This window comes from Xyrauchen texanus, chromosome 22 (assembly GCF_025860055.1).
Source record: "Xyrauchen texanus isolate HMW12.3.18 chromosome 22, RBS_HiC_50CHRs, whole genome shotgun sequence".
NCBI classification, from domain to species: Eukaryota; Metazoa; Chordata; class Actinopteri; order Cypriniformes; family Catostomidae; genus Xyrauchen; species Xyrauchen texanus.
Genome location: NC_068297.1, coordinates 43624264 through 43642878, shown reverse-complemented (window position 1 = coordinate 43642878; position 18615 = coordinate 43624264). Strand labels below are relative to the sequence as shown.

Genomic DNA, 18615 nt, shown 5'->3' with positions numbered 1-18615 from the left:
CACCAAGAGGTGCACAGTCGGCTCGGTGCTTTCCTTTCTGCAGGAGAGGTTGGAGGGACGGCTTTTCCCCTCCACCTTGAAGGTGTACGAAGCCGCTAGAGTGGCACACCACAATACAGTGGGCAGTAAGTCCTTAGGAAAACACGAACTGATCATCAGGTTCCTGAGAAGCGCAGAAGGTTGAATCCCTCCAGACCACACCTCGTTCCCTCATGGGAAATCTTTGTAGTCCTACAATGCCTACGAGGGTCTCCCTTTGAGCCCTGAGAGTCAGTGGAGCTTAAGGCACTCTCTGAAGACTGCCCCCCTGACGGCTCTAACCTCCTTCAAGAGGGTAGGGGACCTGCAAGCGTTCTCTGTCAGTGAAACATGCCTGGAGTTTGGTCCTCTCATGTGATCCTGAGACCCCGACCAAGCTATGTGCCCAAGGTTCCCACGACCCCATTCAGGGATCAGGTGGTGAAACTGCAAGCTCTGCGCCAGGAGGAGGCAGACCCAACCTTGACGTTGCTGTGTCCAGTGCATGCTTTACGCATCTATTTGGATCACACGCAGAGCTTTAGAGTCTCTGTCTGCTTTGGTGGACATCGGAAAGAAAGTGCCGTCTCCAAGCAGGGGATCTCCCTCTGGATCATTGACACCATAGCTATTGCTTACCAAGCTCAGCATGTACCGCACCTGGCAGGGCTACAAGCCCATTCTAACAGGAGTGTGGTGGCCTCCTGGGCGCTGACCAGTGGTGTCTCTTTAACAAACATTTGCAGTGCAGCGGGCTGGGCTACACCCAACACCTTTGCGAGGTTCTATAATCTCCGGGTTGAGCCGGTTTCGTCTTGTGTCTTAGCAGGTATGATCAGGTGAGTCTGGGTCAATCGGTCGGGTATATCGCTTGCGCTTAGCACCTTTCATCTCCCTTGAGCTGAAGACATGTGTTGTTGATTCCCAGTAGCATTCACAAAAATGTGTTACATGGTTGACTTCTTCCGAGACCTGTGGCAGGCGATTTTAAGGAGAAACTCACTGCCAACCCAGTACATGTGCTATCTAAGCCCTGTACTGGGATAGGTGCTCCGCATGCACTGGTTCCCCATAGGTAACCCCTTATGACGCATATATCCGCTGAAAAACATTTCCCTGCTGGTAAACTGCATCTTCCTTGGGCAGAGGCCCCTCTGCCCCAGTCACCATGTTCGTAGGGTCTACTCCCCCATTGGGTAAGACCTACCATGGGACTTCTCCACATGACATACTTGTGACTAGACTCGGCAAGACCATGTGATGTATCTCCACTTGAAATACCCCCTCTGGGTGGGGTGTGGTGTGGTCTCCGTGGTTTCTTCCCCTTGGGAGTGTGTAGACAATGGTGTCCCAGTCGGTTAAAGATTTCTCTCATTTTCTGTGGAGAAAATGAAAAAAGAGGGCAGAGGCAGGACTGGGCTAGCCTGTCTCGGTACTCATAATAACATCAGGGGAGGTTACGTGCCGGCCCGGTGCGCTGGCTACGTGGCACACAGTAGTCTGCCCGTCTTGCACCGTCGCTCCATGTAACACAGTTCAGCCTCTGCTGAAAAAAACCTAGCCTTGATCCTATAGTTTTTAAGAATTATAGGCCTATATCAAAATTGCCTTTTCTGTCCAAAGTCTTGGAAAAGGTGGTTTATTCGCAGCTCAATTCTTATCTAACCACCTTCAACATATTCGACAAATTTCAATTAGGCTTTAGGGCACTGCATAGTACTGAGACTGCACTAGTAAAGGTGACAAATGACATATTAGTCTCCCTGGATTCTGGAAACGGGGCCATTTTAATCCTTCTAGACTTCAGTGCAGCATTTGACACGATCGATCACTCCATTCTCTTACATCGTCTTGAGGAGGTGGTTGGCATCAAGGGAGTTGCATTAAACTGGTTTTCATCATATCTTAAGGAAAGAACTTTTTCTATCAATATTGATAATCACTTCTCTTCCCCAACACTGCTCACATGTGGCATTCCTCAAGGCTCCATATTGGGTCCTCTGCTTTTTTCTCTTTATATGCTTCCTTTAGGCTCCATCTTTCAGAAGTACAGTATAGCTTATCATTGTTATGCTGATGACACACAATTCTACCTTCCTGTCAGGTCTAACGATTGTTGTTCTATCAGTAATCTCATCTCCTGTCTTGAGGAAGTAAAATTATGGATATCTGAAAACTTCCTCATGCTTAATGACGATAAAACCGAGGTCATTGCTTTTGGCTCTTCGCTACATATCGCTGATATTGAAAATCAGTTGGGTACTTTGTCTTTAACCATGCACAATAGAGTTAAGAACTTGGGTGTCATCTTTGATTCTGACTTATTTTTTGATAAGCAGATAAATGCTGTTGTTAAAGGAAGTTTTTTTTCATCTAAGGTCCACTGCTAAATTAAAACAGTTTCTCTCACCGAAGGACTTGGAAATAGTAATTCATGCTCTTATTACATCCCGGCTGGATTACTGCAACGCCTTATATGTGGGTCTGTCTCAATCTTCTTTTTCACGTCTGCAAATAGTCCAAAATGCAGCAGCTACACTCCTAATGGGTACCAAGAAAAGAGAGCATATTACCCCAGTTCTCGCTTCCCTACATTGGCTTCCAGTTCGATACAGAGTAAATTTCAAGGTTGTGATGTATGTTTATAAGGCATTGCATGGCTTAGCCCCTCAGTACATTGCTGATTTACTCCATCTACATTCTGCACCTATGTCTCTTAGATCATCAAATCAGTTACTCCTCTCTGTTCCTCGTTCCCGGTTGAAAACTAAAGGTGATCGGGCGTTTGTAGTTGCGGCCCCCAGATTATGGAATGCACTCCCATTTGCTGTTAGGTCTTCATCCACACTGCCGATATTTAAATCTAAATTGAAGACACATTTGTACTCTTTAGCCTATAATGTCGGTTGATAATTTTAATAGTTGTCTGTGTAGGTTTAAAATGTTTTATTAATTTGTTTTTTTTACATTTTATAAGTTCTATTAAATTCTGTTATTAATGTTTGTAAAAAATTGTACAGCACTTTGGTTACAACATTTGTTGTTTTTAAGTGTGCTTTATAAATAAACTTGACTTGACTTGACTTGACTACATCGACACAATGTTGAGTGAGTGACAGATAGGGAAAGTCCTGTTTACTTTCGTAACCTCCGTTCCCTGATGGAGGGAACGAGACGTTGTGTCCCGCCTGCCATAATGCTGAACTACCCGCTGAAATCCTCAGCACAAAACCTGAATGAGCGTTATGCATGCCCTTCCTTTATACACGTATGTTCAGGAGAGTGGCATGCAAATACCACTCGTCAATTCCATTGGCCTTTTATAAAAGATCAGAAGGTGTCTCTGGCTATCAAGAGTGACCCCTAGTGTCACTACATCGACACAATGTCTCGTTCCCTCCATCAGGGAACGGAGGTGACGGTAGTAATTAGGAAGTTTTTCCTTGTAATTCAATGAATATCATTCAGAGGTATTTTTAAAAGATGATTTTGTCTCTTTTTTGTTATTAAGCATGTTTAATACAACCTTTTATATCAAGGCACAAGCTGAATAGTTGGTTAAGAGCTAATGATTTATCATGGCGATAATTGCCCGAATAGTCTAATAATCATTCTAATAATCGTTAGATTAGTCGATTATTAAAATAATCGTTAGTTGCAGCCCTAGTTGAGTACCTACTGTATCATTCTGGCACTTGATAGTATGTTGTCAATTATTTCATTATCACAATTGTTATTCATAATAGATCTATAACTATTTAATTTGATTTTAGGCACTGTCAAATTTATCGACTATGAATACGCAGATTTTAATTACCAAGCTTATGACATTGGAAACCATTTCAATGAATTTGCAGGTAAATTCCTCAGTTTATAAAAACTAAACCTTATCTTACATTAAAACCTTACTACCTAAATGACAAACAAAGTGAAAATGTGCCTGTCAATTTCCATTTGAGGTGTCAAAAATGTTGACTACAGCCTGTACCCAAGCCTTGAGCTTCAGTTTGATTGGCTTACTGCCTACCTGGAGAGTTTCAAGTGGTGCAATGGTGGGGATTCATCCGTGACAAAGAAAGAGGTCCAGGAACTTTATGTGAGAGTCTGCAAGTTCTCCTTGGTAAGTATTTTTGTAATGAACAATATACACTTGTATCTGTCTGCAACAACACAACCATTGATGTAAAATTACAAAAAATCTTTAAAACATTTAGCTTTCAATAAATTAAATTTTACCTAGAAAATAAATTACTACCAACTAGAGCCTTTACAAGCTAAGCAGCAAAGGGCACTGCATCTACCTGAACCCCTGCAGTCAATTTGGGATGGACATTAATCTCACAGTCAGTCACTACCCTTTACAGTTTCAAACATTGCCTACCAACAAAGTAACAAAGAGTTTATTTTCTCCAAAGGCTTTTTTCTCTGCTCTAACATCTAATGGAGTTTTTTGTTAGGGTTACAGTCAGGGTTTAAGTAAGGACTATTTTAATGCAATTATTACTCAACCATTTAAAGTTAAATATTATATATTTGCTAGGAAATAGAACATTTGCCATAACGTACAAATTCTCATCCACTTCACAGTGGGGAAAAGAGTTCAAAATGGTCATTGACCAACAAAATAAAGTACCGTAATTTCCGGACTATTGAGCGCACCTGAATATAAGCCGCACCCACTGAATTTAAAAAAAATTATTATTTTGAACATAAATAAGCCGCACCTGTCTATAAGCCGCAGGTGCCTACCGGTACATTGAAACAAATGAACTTTACACAGGCTTTAACGAAACACGGCTTGTAACAAAAATAAATAGGCTTTAACGAAACACGGCTTGTAACAAAAATAAATAGGCTTTTACGAAACACGGTGTGGCAGCGGGGGCATGGTCAAGCGCCCGTCCGGGAGAGAAAAGCGGTAAGGGCGCTTACATCAAGTGCTGAAAACTGTCACACTGGTGCCAGTGTGACAGTTTTCCCAAGAAGGACACGTGAAGCAGGGCACTTGACGTTCCAGGTAAGGCTTTTAATGGCCACAGCAATGTTTACAATCAATATTATAAAGTTTCTCAATTCTTGGTCTTCTATGTGCCAACACTAGACTGACATGTGTCTGTCTGTCACTCACTCACTCACTCTCTCTGCTGCCTTTTTATGCCGCTCTCCCCACGCTTACTGAAATTAGACACAGGTGTTAGACATTAGCTCCGGTGTAAGCGCCCTTACGCTTTTCTCTCCCGGACGGGCGCTTGACCACGCCCCCGCTGCCACACACGGCTTGTAACAAAAAATAAAAAATTTGCAGTAAACAGTAGCCTAGCAAGAAAGTCATTGGTCACTATCTTCCTCCTCTTGTGCACATGAAACCACTGAAGTCATCTCCTTCGGTGTCGGAGTTGAATAGCCTCAGCTTTAGTTGTCTTTTTGCACTGAGTCAATTCCTCACGCTGCTGTTTCCAACATCTCCCGTGCAGCAGCTCTATTTCCTTTTCCAACAGCCAGATCAATCGCCTTCAACTTAAAAGCTGCATGCATTTCTCCGTGTCTTGAGGGTGACAAAATGACTACCGTAATCAGAATGATGGGAAGTTTGAGCGCGCTCGATTTAATCTAAACAGTAAACAAAAAAGTTGTTTGACCTTAACCCGCTCGGCAATTTCATTGGTCTAATGAAAGCTTCATGCCACCAAAAAACTGAGCACGTCACAGAATTTTTTATTTTTTTTTTAATAAAATTTGAAAGCGGGAAAAATCCATATATTAGCCGCGTCGTTGTTTAAGCCGCGAGGTTCAAAGCGTGGGAAAAAAGTTGCGGCTTATAGTCCGGAAATTACGGTAATGCCATTAGTCAACAGTGGAACATTAAAAACATTGCTCTTCACACTGAGAAGTGACAAGGAATTATATGGTCATGAGACCAACAACCAGTATACAACGACACTAGCCAGTAAGGCAGTGAACATTAAGAAATCAACTCTCCTTTACAGTAAGGATCTGGGAAGAGGTGGAAGAGACACCCGAGTTATAAAACCTGGAAAAGGTGTAAGGGAAAGCCCAGCCTGCAGCCAGGCAGATGTCCTCCAAGGACACACCCTTTGCCCAAGTGGAGGCCATGCTCCTAGTGGAATGAGCCTTAACACCCATGGGACACTGTATGCCTTGCAAATCTTAAGCAAGGACAATGGCATCAACAGCCCAGTGAGAAAGTCTTTGGAGCTAACCAAACCCTTTGAACGGCCTCTAAAGCAGACAAAGAGCTTATCTGTCAGCCAGAATTGACTCGTATGATCAACATACAGATGTGGACCATGAGAATGCATGTCAAAAGTGAAACTCCTGTTCTGTGATTTCATGCAGTGTTATGAAAAATTAGGTGGTGCTGGAGAGACATGATCACTATAGGGCATGTTTCATTCTTTTAACAAATCACTAATGGCTAATCAGTGAGTTAATGTCTGAAACGGGACAGTCTAATAGCCTGGATGTCAGCAGAAAACTGAATTGAAAACAAAAATCTTATTGAAAGCCACAGCAAGCGATATTGATCATAAATGTCAATTAAATATAGCCTACTGTTGTTGACTTTGTATCACTAACTAAATGTATAAATGGATTAAAGTCTCAATAGGTCTGCTCAGACTGAAAACATTTTTTTTTACCAAAATGGTGCTGTTCTCATGCTCTGCTTGTGCTTGGCCAGGAGATCTGTGAACCTCTCTCTGAACCATAATGGAGCAGGCAGCAGCTTAATCTAAATTACATTTTATTGTTTCCGTCCTGCACACATGCTGATAAAACACTTATGATTAATTTACTTATAATATTTTAAGATGTTTGCCTTGCACATTCTGATTATTGATGAAGAAATAAGCGTATTTCATAGCGTTCAGTTTTATTATGCTCTGGTTATGAAGTTCAAAGGACATTCTAAAATGCTTAACGTGGCTTAATGTACTAAAAACAATGACCAGGTAGAAAACAAATTGTATCCCACTTTCTTTTCTAATGCACTATTTACTGCTAAAACAATGACACCATGATTCAAGGAGAAATTTAATATTTTTTACTGAAGAGCCATAGTCTAAACATAAAGCACAAAGTATTAGGTTGAGTTTTTCCATAGAAACCCGTTAGAAAGAAAAGACTTTACATACTAGTAAAGTCACAGTGTGAACCCCTTTTGTCGTCTTTATGTGTCCATAGACTCTTATGTTGAAATGTTGCAGGATTCTTAGTGTAAAATGTAATTTTTGTCTTCCTTGTCAAGCCTGTGTTCCTGATTTCATCCCTCATTGTTTCCAGCTGTCTCTCGTTTAGTCATTTGTTTTCATGTGTGTATATATTGCCCTCATTTTCCCTCAGTCTTCATTGGTTCTTGTTTGTTTGTTGGTGTTTTCATGAAAGAGTGTTACTTCCATTGTTAGCAAGCAAACAGCTGTGATGTTTTCTTTTCCTTTTGCTTAAGTGTTTTGTTTTCATCTTCATTACATCCTCTTCTTCTTAATTAAGTTAATAAATACAGTGTTTGGATCCACACCTCTCACCTCGTCCTTCCAAACATCATGACAGAAGATACGACCACAAAAAACATGGATCCAGCAGTAAAACTCTTCTAGCTGCATTAGGGTAATCGCTCTCTGGAGGATTATGTGAGTGAATTCTGTAAGGTGGCTAACAAGGCTGATGTGTTAAATGTGTCAAACATTTTCCGGATTGGTTTGAATGAGCCAATGAAGACCCTCTTGCCTTTTGGCAAAAGTCCCTGGAACCTGGCCCAATTTATTGACCAGACATTGTTATTTAGTGGATCAGCCTTCACTGTTGGAGTGATGGAGGAGGACTACACTCATGCAGTAGAGTATCCCATTACACATGCCATGGTCAACGAGCCAATGCCCACGACTGCCATGTTCAACAAGCCAGCGTTTGAAACCGTGTATGTCCCAGTGCCAGCTTTTGAAGCCGTGTCTATCCCAGAACCAGCTTTCATGCCTGCTCCAGACCCTAGGCTACTCTGGCTCCAGTGGTCTCCGAGCTCCCTTCAATGGAGGCCACTTTCTTCCCAGCCTCGGTAGTCCTGGAGATCTCCTTCATTGAGCCTCCCACGGCTCTGCCTTCCGAGCCTCCCACGGCTCCACCTTCTGAGCCTTCCACAGCAATGTGAGAGGAGGAGGAAGAGAAGGAGAAGAAATGCTCCTACTCCCCAACTGCTGATAGTGCTCATGACCACGGAGCTCGTTCCCCAGTCACTGCCGGTGCTCATGACCATGGAGTTCATTTCCCTGTCTCTGCCCATGTTCACGACCACGAAGGTTATTTTCCTGTCACTGCCAGTGTTTTAAATATGAAATTTATATACTCTGTTAAATTTATAAATTTAACAGAGTTACTGGGTTATTGCACAGGAATTGTTCCTGACACTGTGAGTCAGAAATCAGCAGTTCATCAGAGTGATGGTTTGTGGGAAGAAACTGTTTCTGTGTCTGTTGGTTTTGGCGTACATTGCTCTGTAGCGCCTACCAGAGGGGAGAAGCTGGAACAGGTTGTGTCTGAGGTGAGATGGATCTGCAGTGATGTTTCCTGCCCATTTCCTGACTCTGGAAATGTATAAGTCCTGAATGGAGGGCAGGTTGGCACCAATGATATTTTCTGCAGTCCTGACTGTCCATTGTAGTCTGCTCCTGTCCTTTTTGGTGGCAGGTCCAAACTAGACAGTGATGGAGATGCAGAGAATAGACTGGATGATGGCTGTGTAAAAGTGGATCAGCAACTCCTTAGGTAGGTTGAGCTTCCAAAGTTGGCGCAGGAAGTACATCCTCTGCTGGGCCTTCTTGATGATGGTGTCAGTGTTGGGCTCCAACTTCAGGTCCTGGGATATAGTGGAACCCAGAAACCTGAAGGATTCCACAGCAGACACAGGGCTGTTGAGTTTGGTGATGGGGGGCAGAGGGGGAGGGGGGCTCCTCCTGAAGTCCACGGTCATCTCCACAGTTTTGAGCATGTTAAGCTCCAGGTTGTTCTGACTGCACCAGAGAGCCAGCTGATCAACCGTCCCAGATGAGGCAGATGACCGATGTGTCATCAGCGAACTTCAGGAATTTGACAGATGGGTCTCCTGAGGTGCAGTCGTTGGTGTAGAGGGAGAAGAGCAGTAGGGAGAGCACACACCCCTGGGGGGCACCAGTGCTGATAGTCCGGGCGCTGGATGTGATGTTCCGCAGTCTCACCTGCTGACTCCTGTCAGTCAGGAAGTTTGTGATCCACTGACAGGTGGAGGCTGGCACAGTGAGCTGGGTGAGTTTAGTGCTAAGGATGTCTGGGATGATGGTGTTGAACGCCGAGCTGAAGTCCATGAACAGGATCCTTGCATATGTCCCTGGAGCGTCGAGGTGTTGCAGGATGTAATGCAATCCCAAGTTGACTGCATCATCTACTGGCCTGTTAGCCCTGTAGGCAAACTGCAGGGGGTCCAGCAAGGGGCCTGTAATGTCCATCAGGTGGTCCAAAACCAGTCTTTCAAAGGATTTCATGACTACAGATGTCAGGGTGACAGGCCTGTAGTCATTTAGTCTAGAGATGGAGGGTTTTTTGGGGACCGGGATGATTGTGGAGCATTTGAAGCAGGTGGGAACTTCACACAGCTGCAGTGATCTGTTAAATATCTGTGTGAAGATGGGGGCCAGCTGGTCTGCACAGATTTTCAGGCAGGATGGTGACACACCGTTATGGCCAGGAGCCTTCCTGATATTTTGCCTTTGGAAGAGGTGGCTCACATCCTCTTCACAGATCTTGAGTGCAGATGAGGGGTCAGAGAGGGGGGGGGGTGACAGCGTGTCAGAGGGGGAAGGTGGTTGTTTGAAGATGATTGTGGTGTGGGGGAGAGGTGTGACTGTGGGCTTTTCAAACCTACAATAAAAGCCATTCAGCTCGTCTGCCAGTTGTTGAGTACCAGCAATGTTGGGGGATGGTCTCCTGTAGTTAGTGAGTGTCCGCAGGCCTCTCCACACTGATGCAGGATTGTTGGCTGCAAAGCTGTTATTTAGCTTTTGGGCTTGCTCCTCTTTGCAGCTTTTATCTCTTTAGTCAGTGTGTTCCTGGCCTGGTTTAACAGGACTCTGTCCCCACTTCTGAAGGCCTCTGCTTTGGTCTGACGAAGCTGCCTGAGTTTCGCTGTGAACCAGGGTTTTTGGTTGTTGTATGTGCGGAAGGTTTTAGTCGGCACACACATGTCCTCACAAAAACTGATGTAAGATGTCACAGTGTCGGTTAGTTCGTCCAGGTCAGTGGATGCAGCCTCAAAAACACTCAGTACAGTCAAAGCAGGCCTGTAACTCCAGCTTTGACTCATTGGTCCATCTTTTCACAGTCTTTACAACAGGTTTAGCAGATTTCAGTTTTTGCCTGTGTGTGTCGGGATAAGATGAACCAGACAGTAATCAGAGAGTCCCAGGGCTGCACGGGGAGCAGAGCAGGGGCATGGTCAAGTGCCTGTCCGGAGAGAGGGAAGCGGTAAGAACACTTACACCTGAGCTAAATTATGTCTAACACCTGTCTCTAATTCCAGTGAGCACGAGGAGAGCGGATAAAAGACCCACGCCACCAACACTTGAGAGAGAGAGTCTGGGAGTGAATTGATTGTTGTAAATTAAAAGCTGTGTAAGATTCTAATAAAATATTTACCTTGAGAGGAGCTACTCACCTGCGTGTCCTCCCTAACGACTGAACGCGTTACACTGGTGCCGAAACAGGTGTTAGACATAATTTAGCTCAGGTGTAAGTTCCCTTACCGCTTCCCTCTCTCCAGACGGGCACTTTACCACACCCCCGCTGCCACACGCCTCACTAACACAGGCCTGAGGTGGAATGTAAACAGCAACCAGAACAAACGAGGAAAACTCCTGCGGAAAAAGGTTTACAGTTTATAAATAATGTCTCTAAGTGAGGGCTGCATGATTTTTTCAACACTGTGACATCTGTACACCAACCTTCGTTTATTTCGAAACTGAATCCGCTTCCCCTTGTTTTTCCCGTGAGCTCCCTTTCGTGATCTGCGCGGATGAGATTAAATCCCCGTAGGTGAAGTGCGCTGTCCGGGATGTGCGGGGTGAGCCAGGATTCGGTAAAACAGAGGGCATCAGATCTGCAGAAGTCTGAGTTAGTTCTGTTGAGGAGAAGCAGTTCATCCATTTTGTTGGCCAGAGAGCGGACATTCGCCAGGTGGGTAGAAGGGAGCGCAGTGCGAAAACCCCGCTGTCTCAGCTTAACCAGTGCGCCTGCACATTTTCCCCTTCGGCATCTCCGTAGGATCCCAAACCGAGCTGCTGCTCCTCCAAATAATAACTCCGGGAAAGTTCCGGGTTCGATAAAGAGCGGTGGAATAGTATGAGCAGTTGAAAGTCCAATATTTAAGAGCTCTTCTCTGGTAAATGTTACCAGAGAGGGATGGCAGAAAACAGCATTAATAAACAAAAACACAAAAAGCACTACGGAGAGTAATCCAGAGGCGGCCGTCTGCGGCACCATTTTAGATCTATCCCAAACATGATCCCAAAGTGGCTGGAGCTGCCCAAAGATTTTTCCAGCATAGATATTGCGAGGGCTCTTAGGATCCCCACTTTTGCATCAAGCATTCCGAATCCAACTCCGAGAAGTATTTAGTCCTGAAGGCAGCCCTAAAAAAGACTAGCTCATAATGGCTCAGAACTTTTTTTCAGATATGTCCACTGGTCTCCTGCAGAAATGCTGCAAATTCAACACTGTGGGAAAAGCCCTGGCTGCTCAAGGATTCGCCAACCCTGCGAGGCTCAGGTGCATACATAATGCAGGGTTGCTGCAGAATTTTTTTAAGACCTTTTAAAAGACCTAAACAAATACAATTAATAATGTTTGTCCATAACAGAACAAACCTGCACAATCTCAAAATAAATCATGCATAACAGATTATATTATTACAACCGGATGGGGCACACATTTAACAAAAGCAGAGTATCTGCCAGTTTAAAATACTCAACACTAGCCCAAAAATACACAGGGGACTCTTATTTTGAAATGTCCATACATTACTGATTCCAGCTGCTAATATAAACAGATAAGGGAAATAAAATCTGCACTCTTACAATCATCTACAACATATTGCAGTCATAATTCAATAAAAAAATATGCGATTGCTTGTCATGTCCAGTACTCACGGATTGTGAACCACTGCAACCAACTGGAAACAGTATCCCAAGCTCCCTTGCCCAAAGAATGTGCAACAGTGTTGCATTTTCACTTTAAAGGATGCAGTGCATGCATTTATTTATTTAAATTGTATTCTTCTGAAGTTTAATAATAATCAATTTATGCTATTTCGTGAATCCTGTATTTCCGTCCCCAAATTTAAGAAATCTTTAAATTATAATTATATTTAAGATGTTTAAGACTTTTCAATGACCCGCGGGTACCCTGATAATGTCAAGATCCGTCTGTTTGATGATCCGAAGTCGGCAATGGCTTTCTTGGTTTCTTTGGACAAATAGACTTGACCTCTGACTGGAACCTACATTTTTGTTTTTTTAGGAACATTGGACTGTATTCTATAAGGTAACTGTAAGACTAACAATGTTGTAAATGAAAGTTTTGGAGGAGCCTGATCATTCAGACCTGTCAATAATGCAACTAGCATATCCGATAAGCAGCCATGTACCATAGTCCCGGGACAATTCTTTTGGCATCCCAAGTCCTCCCCAACTTCACCTTATTCTCCAATATTCAATATCCAACTCTTTACACTATTCCGTAAGGAGGAGGGGTGTTCCAGAGCCTTGATCTCTAGCCCCCCTGTCCGAGACAGAAAGACAAATCAGTTTACCATTTAAAGAGGGCTCAACGAGCTGGCGAACTAGTGAATCACTGTTGTCGGTCACGTTAGGCCCGCATATTTTTTTCTTTTACTATTATTGACTGTTTAGGTTTATAACTAGTCTAGATGGCCATTATTTTGTCCATGTTGAAGGAGTGGGCTAGGAGTTGGTTGGCTGAGAAACTTAGAGGTAAACTTAAATTATATTAGTTGTTTAAAGACTCTTTGTGCTTTTTAGTGACTTTCTAATGTTAATTGTGCTGCATAGTTTGGGGATGGGGTCTTGGTTGGAGGGTTTTATAGGTTTGTTTTGTGTGTTAACTTAGGTACATTTGGGTTCAATTATATTATATCGTACTGACATATACTATATTTTTGTACATACGACTAGCTTCATGACATTACTTGATCTGGTTCCTTTGTATGAACAACCCCTTACAATTAGGATCATGGAACGTGAAAGGCATTGGTCATGTAGTTAAAAAGAACATGTATTGATAGCATTATTACAGGAAACCCACTTATCCAATAATCAACACCAAAAGTTGAAGTGGGATTGGGTTTGCCAAATTAATGTAACATAATTTTCCTCAAATAGTTGGGGCACTGCCATTTTTATAAAAAAAAAAAAACATACCATTTGTTCTTGACAATGTTATGAATATGATTCAGAAAGTAGATTTGTACTGATTTCTGGCTATATTCTTGGGATACACATCACTATAAATAGCTCATAAGATAATTTTGGTTCGATGTTAAAGGGGTCATGACATGACATCTTTTTTATAATTTTGTTATCTTCCCTGAGGTCTGAGTTTTTTTTTTTGTACCAAACAATCATAATTTAGTCATTTATGTCAATTTTCCTCCCTGTCTCTGGCCCTCTGTCAGTTTTAAGATGTCTGCTCCTTTAAGACATCAATGTAAATGCCCACTGTTGTGATTGGCTAACATCATGCAGTCCTTCCAATATAGCCATTTTTTAAATGCAATCCGAAGAAAATGAGCAAATGCCACACAACATTATAAAACTATCAGGTTTAACATCAGGGTTAACATCCTGGTTACTTTCATTCCTTATCTGTTCTCTCACTCGACATTGTGTCGATGAAGTGACACAAGGGATCCCCTACAAAAACGCCACAACTAGCTGAAATGTGTTACTTGAACTGGCGGTGCGAGAAGGGCAGACTGCTGTGTTCCTCGTAGCTAGCGCACCAGGCCGACACGTAACCTCCCCCAAGGCTGTTATGAGCGTCGAACGGGACAAGTCAACTGCCCAAAAAAAAAAAAAAAAGGACTCATTAGGGGTGAAAGGCACTATGCGCAAGCGGTACACCTGGCCAACTGTCCCAGACTTACCTGTTCGTCCTGCTAAGACGGGATGAAATTGTCTCAACTTGGAGATTGTAGAACCTCGCAAATGTGTTGGGTGTTGCCAAGCCTGCTGCTCTGCAAATGTCTGTTAGAGAGGCACCACTGGTCAGGGCCCAGGAGGCCACCACACTCCTTGTTAAATGGGCTCATAGCCCTGCAGGAGGCAGCACGTGCTGGGCGTGGTATGCCACAGCTATGGAGTCAATGATCTAGTGGGTGATCCTCTGCTTGGAGACAGCGCTTTCTTTCCATTGTCCAACAAAGCAGACAAAGAGCTGCTCAAAGACTCTGAAGCTCTGCGTGCTATCCAAATAGATGTGTAAAGCGCGTACCGGACACAGCAACGACAAGGCTGGGTCTGCCTCCTCCTGTGTCAGCGCTTGCAGTTTCACCACCTGATCCCTGAATGGGGTCGTGGGAACCTTGGGTACATAGCCCGGTAGGGGTCTCAAGATCATGAGAGAGTAGCCCGGACCAAAATCCAGGCACGTTTCGCTGACAGAGATGGAAGTGAGCGCCGTCAGAAGGGCAGTCTTTAAAGAGAGTGACTCTAAAGGCTCAAAGGGGGCTCCCTGTAGACCTTGAAGGACTACAGAGAGGTCCCATGAGGGAACGAGGTGCGGTCTGGAGGGATTCAACCTCCTGGTGCCTCTTAGGGACCTGAAGATCAGGTTGTGCTTCCCTAAGGACTTACCGTTCACTGTGACGTGGTGTGCTGCTATAGCGGCTACATACACCTTCAAGGGGGAGGGGGACAGCTATCCCTCCAACCTCTCCTGCAGGAAGGAAATCAGGAAGAACACCACTTAGTGAACAGACGCCACTTCAAGGCATACAGGCGCCTTGTAGAGGGAGCCCAAACCTGAGTGATCGTATCTACCATGGGGGGGGTGGTAGGCCACTTAGGTCTTCCACGTCCCGTCCAGGGGCCAGACGTGGAGGTTCCAGAGGTCTGGTCGCGGTTGCCAGATGGTGCCCAGACCATGAGAAAGAAGGTCCTCCCTAAGGGGAATTTGCCGGGGGGGGAGGGGCTGAGGCGAGGAGTGTGAGGTCTGAGAACCAAGTCTGGGTGGGCCAGTAGGGTGCTACTAGGATGACCTGTTCCTCGTCCTCCCTGACCTTGCACAGGGTCTGTGCAAGTAGGCTCACTGGGGGGAATGCATACTTGCGCAGACCCAGGGGCCAGCTGTGTGCCAGGGCACCTGTGCCGAGGGAGCCTCGATCAGAGAGTACCAAAGAGGGCAGTGGAAGGATTCTGGTGAGGCAAACAGGTGTACCTGTGCCTGCCCGAATCGACTCCAAATCAGCTGGACCACCTAAGGGTGGAGTCTCCACTCTCCCTTGCGGGTAACCTGTCATGACAGCATGTCCGCTGTAATGTTGAGGTCGCCCAGGATGTGAGTGGCTCTCAGCAACTTGAGGTGCTGCTGACTCCACAGGAGGAGATGACGGGGGAGTTGTGACATATGATGGGAGCGTAAACCTATTTATACCACCATTGTTGTGTTGTCTGTCCGAGCCAACACGTGCTTGCCCTGGATCCACTGGTGGCATCGCCGAGTTGCCCTTGGCCGCCCTACAATTGAGGTTAGTGATGGCGGGGGAGATGCCTCCCACGATTTTGTCAGCACCTTTTGCACTTCCGGGAAGAAAGCAACTGGGGCGGGGCATGGCTCTGAGCTGCGCCGCGGGCCCAGGAACCAATCATCGAGCCGTGAGGGTTCAGGGGAGAGTTGAGGGTTCCACTCTAGCCCGACGCTAGCATTCTTCCGGGAAAGCATGTTCGTCATTTCGGCATTGATCTGAGACTGGGTGACCATACCCGAGGGGGGCAGCCCAGCTGAGGCTTCCGCATCTGACTGGACCAGCCCGCTCTCCTATTCTGCGCTCGAAAGCTCATCACCTTTGTGGGCCCCGAACAAGTGGTTAAATTCGCCCTGAGACGAGCCGGCACACTCATCCGGAAGCCTAATCTGGGCAAGCGAGCATACTGGGTAATGGGAGTTCCGTGGGGAGTTACCCAGCAGAGGTGGTCCCATTGAGGTCCCCAAATCGGCCCCAGTGCTAGCCGCGCTGGCCTCATACCTGTAGATAGAAGGAATTTTTCTTACAAAAGCAAGCCATGACCACAAGGTTGCCATGGTCATGTCCTCGCAGTGAAGACATGACGCATCCGCCAAAGATGTCTCCGCGTGAGCAGCGCCCAGACACGAAAGACAGCGATTGTGGCCTTCGTGGCCAGGAATAACACACAAGTGGAAAGGAATCTTTAAAAATACGTTTCAGCGTGTGCCGCTCTTTAAGAATATACTGTTTTAGGGAAAATACTCTTGTAGAATATACTCTTTCAGTTTCGTTCTGCCGAAGTGCCCAGGGGTGATCTCTGCAGTGCATCAGTGCAGAGGGGGGAGATAGCCGCTGTAATGAGCCATCAGAAATCCAGCAGAGGTGAATGGGAATCCATGGGAAATTCAGCTCAGTGAAAATCTGAATGAGCGGTTCGCACGCCAGCTCCTTTATACCCGTATGTTCGGGGGAGTGGCATCAATACCACTCGCCAATTCCCATTGGCCTTTTACCAAAGATCAGAGGTGTCTCAGGCTCCCAAGTATGACCCCTAGTGTCACTTCATCGACACAACGTTGAGTGAGTGACAGATAGGGAAAACATAATGTACACCCCAACACATTTTTTTTTAATGTATCAAACTGTTCACTCAAGCAGCACCATAAACTATCAAACAGTCATAACATATGAAATATTAATGAATGAAATTGGTTACTTTCCTTTTTTTCATCCAATCGTCCAATTTTAACGGCCCATCTGTCTATAACAGTTCCTTTGCCAACCTTGAGTCAAATTGTGACTGATTCACAAGCAATTCTCACTGAAATCTTCTGAATACACAAATGTAAAACAATCCACAGTGATGTTGGGTTCTTCAACAGGCCAAATCAGAGTTTGTTTGTTTACATACAGGATCACAAGTGTTTCTCCCAGTCAGTGGCAGCAACAGAATGAGACGTGTTTTTAAAAGTGCTTGTCCTGCTCCTCAACACACATCTCAGCACACATCACCGGAAATTCATCAAAAGGATCAAAGACCTCCATGATTACTAAAGAAGAACAATTTAAAATAGCACAGATGGGTGAAAAAAACAGTCCAGGACACCTTCAAAACAGCACAACAGCAAGACAGTACAGCTGAATGAAACACAATGGGGGTACATTTTTTAGTTATAACTTGACATCACATCTTTTAAAAGCAGCGCGAGATGTATGATAATGGTCAAAGCCATGTTCAAAAACATTTTAATCCAAATAGCCACATGAAGGTGTCCTGTATAACTTTGGATGAATCTCCCATGACAAGCGCATCTCTCTCCACTTCACCTGTGTGACTGACTGAGCATCAGTGGGCAGGGAAAAGGTGCAATGATGGCAAAATAGGTGTCAATGTCTTGCTGAAGATGCATTCATATTAGGGCTGGGATAAACGATTATTTTTTAAACGATTAATCTAACGATTTATTTTTCCGATGCATCGATTAATCTAACGATTAATTTTTCAGTCCGATTCGATTTCGATTTGATTAATCGACTTGTGACAACACCGGTAATACCGGTTTCATCGGGGGTGGTGTGTATAAAATGTAAAAAAATTACAATTTGCCGGGAGTTTGATTGACTGGCGATCTGATCAATCAATCATAATACGCCATTTTTGTCCGACAAAGTAGTCAGGAGAGAGAAGATTAACGTCGGTGGATTTGAATTTGAATAATGGATGTAGGCTACCGTACTGACGTCTTTCCGTGGTTAAAACAACAGTCCTTCTGATGTAGGCTACATTCATGTTTAGCCTATTTGATGCTATAAATTAACCAAGGAAAAGATGATCGGTTCACGAGCAGCTTTAACTGAGGGAATCTGTCATGACACATTAAAGAGCCACAAAATAGTAGGCCTATTTATGGTTTAATTTTCTTTGAATGACCAAATTTGAAAGTTGAGACTTTATTAAATGTTACCTGCTTGGTCCTGTCTGTCAGCGCGTTGTCAGTGTCCTCTATGTATTTTTCACGACATTCATAGCTATAAGCGCATTATTAATAGCTATAGCTTAAAACTTTAGGTGTCGACAACGTATTATAGCCTACTCCAACATCGAGTGCAAAGTGGGGAGTTGATAAAAAACTTACGGTGCTCTGTCATCTGCAGCTGCTCCCGGGTGGCGCCTCTTCAGGTGCTGGTGCATTGCCGTGGTGCTAGAATGGAAGGCCATCTCCATTTTGCAAAGACGACATATCACGGAATTGTTTCCTTTTAAATTAAAGAATTCCCATACTTTAGAGGAACGAGTGCATGCCGCCTTGCAC

General features: G+C 44.5%; 1 protein-coding gene across 3 annotated transcripts in view; it reads left to right on the top strand.

Annotated features, from left to right (window-relative positions):
• Positions 1-18615, top strand: part of zgc:113516 (uncharacterized protein LOC541449 homolog) — a 230183-nt gene that overhangs the window by 119326 nt on the left and 92242 nt on the right. For all 3 annotated transcript variants that reach the window (XM_052153177.1, XM_052153180.1, XM_052153178.1), the window contains exons 5-6: positions 3792-3875; positions 3978-4138. In XM_052153177.1, coding sequence (XP_052009137.1) covers positions 3792-3875; positions 3978-4138 — 245 coding nt within the window. The remainder of the gene's footprint in view (positions 1-3791; positions 3876-3977; positions 4139-18615) is intronic.